Source organism: Notolabrus celidotus, chromosome 20 (genome assembly GCF_009762535.1).
Source record: "Notolabrus celidotus isolate fNotCel1 chromosome 20, fNotCel1.pri, whole genome shotgun sequence".
Lineage (NCBI taxonomy): Eukaryota > Metazoa > Chordata > Actinopteri > Labriformes > Labridae > Notolabrus > Notolabrus celidotus.
Window position 1 is genome coordinate 7,805,374 of NC_048291.1, and position 8,626 is coordinate 7,813,999.

The following is an 8,626-nucleotide window of genomic DNA, read 5'->3' on the forward strand; positions in this document are numbered from 1 at the left end:
ATTTCAGCCAGAGTTGATTAACAATAAGACATAAGGCTGATTTCATGGCCTATCAGTCGAAGCTTACACTGACTGACATAAGATCCAAACTTCTTTTGGCAGACAGAAACCTTGAGCAGAACCAGATTCATGTTGAAAATAAATCTGCTGAGACTGAAAGATGATACAAGTGATTCATGACCAACAGAGAGAGTGGGACAGGGGAAACTGGAGTGTGTAGAGCAAGCGTCCAATGAATGTGATCTCTGTGAGCCACAGGGAGAACTTAGATGTATGAAAGTGAAGCGCAGCCAATACAGTAACTTTTATTTTATGTTCCCAATTCATAACAAATGTCATCTGAAGACACTTGCCATGAAGAGCAGATGCAACCTGTGCACTTTGTTATTAATAATAAAGACCCATCATGAAGTCGCAGAGTACACTGCAGCATTTAGCAAGCTACAGGAGCAAGATTTCCTTTAGCAGGCAGAAACCTTGAGCAGAACCAGACTCATGTTGAAAAGAAATCTTGGCAGGCGTTCAGCGAATGTGATATCTGTGAGCCACTTGGAGAACTTACTGAAGATGTATGAAATAGAAGTAGCCAACATGGCCGTCGACAAAAAGCTGATTGGAAGCAGAGACATTCCCCATCCAGCTGATTTATACATCAGGCTCCCCAAAGTTTAGGGCTTTTATTCAGAGCTAGCTTTCTTTAATAAAATAGGTTCAAACCGAGAAAGCAGCACCAGCTCCAGGATATGTATAAGCTTCATTAAAGCTGGGGTTGTTAATCAGATTTAGATACACTTTTTGTTATACTGGTTAAAATGATCTTTATGTCCCGATGGCAATCAATACATAATGTGTTCTTAAAAAAGAGTGAGAAAAAGGCGTTATCTACAGCCGGAGTAAACCTGGGAAAACACCAACCAATCCCTGCCATCAGGAGCCAAAATATGAAACCAATCAAGTCCCATCCTGCCGTTCTGCCCGCCTCCTGCACATACATTTCATGTTTGTTTATGTTTTTAACTTTCACTATGATAATGTTTTGGTGTTTTCTTACCGCTGAGTGAGACATGAGTTGATGTAGTGCAAAACATAAACGATGTGCTGAGGACCGATTTTGAATCAGTCACGATCATATGGTGGTGAATCAGTGGCACTTGTGCATGTGAGCGGGGGCGTCGTTTTGGAGGAGCTCTGAGGGGAGGGGTTAGACGGAGTCCTGAGGAAACGCTACATTCAAATTCATGCTAGTTTTCGGTGACTACCAACCCTAGCTTTAAAGGACAGATACAGAGTATGGTCGTGATGGAAAAGTGATCGAAAAAGATAAGTTTCCATCAAAGTATTAAACCACACAGCTGAGGTGTTGTCTATCTTTAAAGCTCCTGTGAGGAACATTCTGTTTGTGTCAATGTTGGCGCCCCCTGTGGTCAAAGTCAAATCCTTCATATTTTTGTTGATCTTGTTCTGTACATGATTAAACTGTGTTTTCTAACAAAAATAGCAACATGTTTCTTTTAACAGTCAAATGTATCACTCATCATGAATATCGACTGTGGGAGAAGTGTAACAACGTTTTTCTTCATCATGCTATTAGCTGCATTGTCTGACTCCTACCCCCTAACAGTACTTAAAGCCATTACAAATGACAATAAAAAAATGTAAATCTTTACGCAAATGGTCTAGTGTACTTTTGTAGTCTGTTTTATAACTAGCTAAAAACTCCTCACAGGAGCTTTAATAAAAGATTGTAAGAGATAAGAAATACTTCATAGGAGAAACATCTAAACCTTATAAGAGACATAACAAGAGTATGATGCCTTCTCTGGAGTTCACATCAGTCCTGAATAAACTGGTTGGTTCCTTCAACTCGAGCATGCTGACCAGCACTGCATGGACTAACACATGGCAGGGGAGAAGCATGTAAACTCCAAATGCCAAGTTTCTACAGTGACATGGTGAGAGGGAGGGGGAGGACGAGCGCTGAGCAGTGAGCAATAGTTCACTAGATGTGGGATACAGAGTGGGATCTGCAGCAGAAAGAGATCAGATAGCAGATCTACTAAGAAAGTGTGAGACTGCCGGCTGCACATGACTCTAAAATAAGCTTTGAGGAATTGATTTTTTGATTGGAGAGGACCCTGAGGGCCACGTGAGCCCTACACACATTTAATTTGGATAGCTGTGATCAAGTTGTTGTGCTATTTCGGGGGTCAAAATAACCACTTCAGTGCTTTTTCCAACCCTTGTCTGTCTCTGATCAGCTGGATATCAATTGAGCAGTAACTTTGGAAGACTCGACAGAAGGTGTGATTGTAATGCTCTTCATATTGAGGGTGGAAAGAGACGCGCTGAAACTCAGAGGCATAGACATGATGGTGCACCGTGGCTGTTCCCTTTTCTGCCTCAGGAGAGTAGAGTGGTTCCACCCGTAACGAAGGAGAAGAATTAAAGGAAGCCTGAGGGGAAACATGCAGCAGTGTGGTTAAAAGAATTGGAGGATCTTAAAGGAAACCAAAGTTGAAATCACGTTTGTTGGGGCTCCTTTCACAAAAGGTAAGTGATTTGTGACTAAATGTAATCCTGGAGCTAACATTCATCATACATTCTGTAACTTGTGGATTTCTCAATTTCTTCTAAATACATTTGAAGTGAGAACAGTTTCATTCTGTAGCAGACAAACAGACCAATCTGTACTCTCAGATAGCAGCCTGGCAGGCAGAGTGTAGCTCCTCTGAGAGCTGTGGAGCTGTCACACAGAATATCAGATATTAATATCTTTGGACACTCAACAGCCTGGCTCCTAGCAACTAGAGCTTTGAGGAACAGCAATTATGGTACAAAACACTCACAGGCGTATGCATCTACAAACTCTTATCCCAGGAAAAAAAATATTTTGAATGAAATTATCATTCAGAAATCTGAGCGCTAAACTTGTAGAATTCAGCCTGAAGCTTTTAAAAAAAAGTCTTGACTGCTATCACCACAAAAAGTGTAAACATAGTCATTATCCTCTTTATAAATAAGCGTATGTTATTCTCCGTCCTGCAGTGTTTGTTGGGTATATTTGTGTGGTAGGAAGACGACTACAGCAGCCTTTTGCAAGTTTTGAATAAAGATTAAATCCCTTTTGCTTTATGGCTTTATGTCTGAAGCAACAAGGTTCAGTATTTGTTTTTTCTCTCAGTTTGATCTCTTAAAAAAATAAAAGTGGACTCGTTCTACAGTGTTCTCTTATGATTGTCTTAAAATATTACCAATGTAACAACATAAATGGAACCTGGGTAATAATTTAAGTATAAAAGTCCCCCTGGCCTGATCTTTAGCTGACATAATGTCTTCTCGTCCCCTCAAGTCTGCAGCGATGGTGAAGCAGCATCGTATTTTATGACTTCAAATGAGCAAAGTTCCACCAGAGTCAGTGAGATTATCCTATAAAATAACACACATAGACATGGAGTAGTTATACATCATACACACCATCTCTCATACCAGCTGAAAGAGATACCCCACAGTGTTCATCAAAGCCCCTTGGAGGAGTTTTTAGCTGCTTATATACCAGTATGACTCAAAAATGCAAACCAGACCAACAGGTAGAAGACTGATTATAACCATACAGTTATTTTTAACATGTGTTAGCACCATCAGCTGGTTGGTGTCGGGCAAAGTGACGAACAGCATGCTGCAGAAACAGACTTTGTTGACATTTCCCAGAGCAAAGATTCACAGTGAGTGATATATTTAACTGCTACGAGACAGGAGGAGGAGATTTTACATCACTTACGTGTAGAGGACAAGATCAGCAAAAGAGAAGAGAGAGGAACCCCTTTGTCAACGGGGTGATGCATGTGTGTGTGTGTTCTCCTCCCACAGTCCAAGCATGTGCTTGTTAGGTTAATTGGTGATTCTAAATTGCCTGTAGCTGTGAATGGTTGTCTGTGATTGACTGATGACATGTGCAGGGTGTACCCTGCCTCTCATTTCAAAGTAGATGCGATTGACTGCACCTGAAAGAGGTAGCATAGATAATGGTTTAATTTGTGGTGAATGAAGCCTTCACATTATGGTGATACTCTAATAGTTGCTCCTACAGCCACTGTGCCTTTCAGTGAGGTGTTGTTCCTAAAGCTCAGTGACAATTGGATTTCCCTCAAATTGAACACACATGCGCACAAAAGCTTTTGCCAACAGTTTAAAATCAAATTTAAATTTTTTGAAAAATTATTGTCAGTGAAAAAATGATCTGCAAGAAAAAAAAATCACCAGCTGTATCGCCACGCAGCATAGTGATTGTTCACATTTCTCACACTGGTGTTAGACTATAATTTAAATATAATTTTATTTGAGCAGCAGGTCTCTGCTCTGGGGTTACATTCAGCTTATTTGTTGATGTTTTTTCCCAAGTGAAAATGTTGTGCTATCAGGTAGGATTTTTATTGTATGTATGCAAGTCAAGTACAACATGGCAGGAACACCCAAAATATTTGAGTCTACAGTCCACTATTGTAGATAGATGCCTTGGTTGATTTCACTTTCTTTCATGCAGAGGAAGATAAAAAAAAAGAAGTTTTAGTGGGACTTTAAAAATCATTCTCAAAGTTCACATCTCAACAAGATCAGAGACATGTAACACCAAATCTTGCTATAATTGACTTGAAAAAATTAGCTAATTTATGTGCTTGCATCGTTGTCAAATGAAAAATGCACCTCTGCAATTATTTCACCATCTGAATATTCTGAAAGCAGCAGTTGGGACTAATGAGCATAATAAACACTTTATGCCTGTTTACATTATGAGCCTGATCACAGGAAATCAACTCTTAACCATAAAACCTTTTTGTATATCAGCACTCTCCTCAGCTGTGCCAATCCTCTGCCTTCCTTTCACGGCTCATATTATTTTCCGGTTCAGCCTCTCAGGGGAATCACACAGCCTCATCTCAGCGCTCCAGTGACTCTAATAGTTGTGCCAGCTGGAGGAAACAGCAGATACGTCACATTAAATGGCAGGGCATTGGATTAGCTGGCTATTTCTGTACCTTGTTGATCAGAGAAACATGTATTGTTTCAACTCTAGAACTCTGAGAGTTCTGATCAAACTGAGAGGGCAGAAGAACAAAACAGGAAAAAACATTCAATATATTATGTTCTGTGTGGGGGAAACTTTGTAAAGCAGTAACTAAAGCTCACAATATTTTCACTCCTCAGGGCAGCAACTCGAGGTGGACTTTCTCTTTGTCCAATGAATAAAATGTAGCATTGCACTGTTTGAGTATCTCAGTGCTCTGTTTGATGATCGGTTTCACCACATGTCTATTTTCTATTTTTCAGGCAATGTTCCTCCTTTTTATCTTTTATTTAGCACACATACAGCATGTAGAAGAAGCATTCCCATCTTTTGTCTTACAGATTTTATTGTAAGAGGTAATGTAAAGTTAGCTGGTTGTTATGCAAAATACAATCCTGACGGGGAGGCAAGATGATCTGGGCTCACAATAAATTCAGGGTAAAGTCATTTCAGGGTGCAACAGTCTATTTGTTATTTTCCCGGGCGAGATAAGACCCTGACGTAAAGTGGTTAAATGTACATTATCCAGCTTATTACCGAGCGACAAACTTAATATACAAACAAGTTGTCACCAGGTATTGATCTAAAGATAATTGGATTTATGATGATTGAAAAGCAGCTCAGAATAGTTCCTCAGATTAAACAGTTGGCATCGCTTACATGGCAACTGTATTTGTATCAGCCTCCTTACGTGTCAGATTAACATCAAACTGAACATTTTCTTTTTTTTTTTTTTAAAGTTTTTATTAGAAGATTTTTGAAAACACCCAGTCCATAGTTTGAATAAATAAATAGATATAATAATAATAATATTACGATTGTAATGATTAACACAAAAATAAAAAATAGTAATAATAATAACAATAAAAACAATATAAATAATTGTATTAATAGTAATTAGGATAATAATAACAACAACAACAATAATAATAATAATAATAATAATAATAATAATAATAATAATAATAATAATAATAATAATAAACCCTCAGTAAACTTAAAAGAAAAATAAGTCAATAAAATAAAATAATAATAATTAAGTATATCACAAATCAGCCCATCAGAGAGTTAGCCAAAAAGAAACGAAGCAACAGGCCTCATAAACTGAACATTTTCTATCACAGAAAAGTCTCAACATTGGTGTTTTCCATTGTCATTCTTAACAGATAAGAATAACAGCAGCACCTACCTGTATAAGGTCTTCTCTTCTGTATCACCGTATGAACAACACCATCAAATGTTTTGTGGTTCCCTTTAAGTTGAACAGGTGCATCCAGATTAAAACTAGAAGAAACATCTTTAACTTTCTTCCAGAAATCTAAAAGATATTGACAATCCCTGCATCTGTAAGGCCCCCACCAAATCCACAACCCTTCCATCACAGTTGGGTTGTATTGCTGTGCTTTGAAGTCATGGTTGGGAAATTTGCATTTTCAATGATTCCTACTATTGCTCCTCTGTTGTTGACATGTTTGTTTCCAATTTGACCCCCAAGTGTTTATTCCTAGATTCATATTAACGCTTAAAAATGTTCAAGTCTCATTCTCATCCAATTCATAATGTGTCTGAAGATAACTTCATTCAAAATCTCATGCACTCATGGATTAAATTCCTTTTAAAGTTGTCCAAATGTCTTCTTCTTTCTCTCCTTTACAGGACGCTTCTCCCGCACCTCACTTCTCAGTTCCCGCTGTCACTGAGTTTGTCTTGGACAGAGCTGTAAAGTTTCCTATGTGCCTGGTCAGTTTTTTATGAGCTGGGCTGTTTGAGGCCACTCGGCTGTGCCCCTCCGAGGCATGAGTGTGGGAAGGGCCCACCACAGCTTCCTGTCCTGTGAAGAAGAAGGCCTACGACTCAGCACCATGCCTGCCGTGGGCAGCTTCGGCAATGGGAAGATCCACACCAGACGCAAATACCACAGCCGGTTTGTCGCCAAGACCGGCCAATGCAACGTTCATTTCACAAACATGGATGAGAAGTCACAGCGGTACATATCTGACATTTTCACTACTTGTGTGGACATCCGCTGGCGATACATGTTCCTGATGTTCAGTCTGGCATTTGTAGTCTCCTGGCTCACCTTTGGCCTAGCGTTCTGGGTAATTGGGCTCCTTCACGGTGACATGGACCATGTAGGAGAGGACGACAGTTTTGTTCCATGTGTCACACAGGTCAGCAGCTTTGTGGCAGCTTTTCTGTTCTCTGTTGAAACCCAGACGACCATCGGGTATGGAGCTCGCTATGTGACGGAGGAATGCCCGGCTGCTGTCTTTATGGTCGTCTTTCAGTCCATCATGGGCTGCATTATTGACGCCTTCATGATCGGTGCCATTATGGCCAAGATGGCAAGACCCAAAAAGCGTGCAGAGACTCTACTGTTCAGCCACAACGCAGTCATCGCTTTACGAGATGGGAAACTGTGCTTAATGTTTAGGGTTGCTAATTTAAGGAAGAGCCATATTGTGGAGGCTCATGTGCGCGCTCAGCTGGTCAAACCTCGTTTCACAGAGGAAGGCGAGTACATCCCCTTGGATCAGATTGATATGAATGTAGGCTACGACAAAGGCACTGACCGCCTGTTTCTGGTTGCCCCCCTCACTGTCATACATGAGATTGATGAGGAGAGCCCACTGTTCGGCATCAGTAAGCAAGATCTGGAAACATCAGAATTTGAAATAGTTATCATACTTGAAGGGTTGGTGGAGGCCACAGCTATGACGACGCAGGCACGCAGCTCCTACCTGTCCTCAGAGATCCTGTGGGGTCACCGCTTTGAGCCCGTCATCTTTGAGGAGAAGAGCCAGTACAGAATAGATTACGCTTACTTTCACAAAACATTTGAAGTACCATCCACACCCAGATGCAGCGCCAAAGACATGGAGGAGAGAAAATTCCCAACGTCTGGTGCCAACTCGTTCTGCTACGAGAACGAGCTGGCCTTCATCAGCAGGGACGAGGAGGAGGAGGGGGATGAAGAGAAGGGCGGGAAGTGTTCATCAGATTCAGTGAAAGAGCAGATTACTCCTGGACGTGATAAAACGTCTTCTCCGAAAGAATCAGAGATCTAACCTTTGGTTTCCATTTGTTTGGTTTGTTTTTGGATGCAGTGATGCATCATGGGAGTTCCCTATGACTGTCATTTTTCTGACATGAGGACACCAGCAAAGACAATTCTGCCAAAGGTGGGGGAACTGTGAAACTGATTTATTTTGTACATCCATCCTTTATTTATTTGCTTATCATGGGGGCACAGGACTAAGAACGTTGACCACGTCCGTCTCCTCAGCAGCGCTTACCCGCTCCTCCTGCGTGTATCAAATGTGTATCCAGGCCAATGGGGACACATGATCCCTCCAGTGAGCTCTGGGTCTATCCCCGGCTCTTCTCCCAGTTGGACGTGCTCAGGAGAATCCTGATCAAATACCCGAACCACTTCAAGTGACTCCTTACAATGTGAAGGAGTTGGTTCAAAAAAGCAAGGCTAAACTTGAACATTTATCATCAGGTTGACTTTTTTGCTTCCCTGAGATGGTTACAGAGCTTTATGAAATGCAAACAGAACTG

At 40.8% G+C, this 8,626-nt stretch overlaps 1 protein-coding gene across 1 annotated transcript; it reads left to right on the top strand.

Moving 5' to 3' along the window:
- Positions 1 to 6,858: 6,858 nt before the first annotated feature.
- kcnj12b (potassium inwardly rectifying channel subfamily J member 12b) lies at positions 6,859 to 8,130 on the top strand. Its single transcript, XM_034711984.1, has one exon. It carries the CDS (start codon positions 6,859 to 6,861, stop codon positions 8,128 to 8,130), a length of 1,272 nt encoding a protein of 423 aa, XP_034567875.1.
- Positions 8,131 to 8,626: the final 496 nt, after the last annotated feature.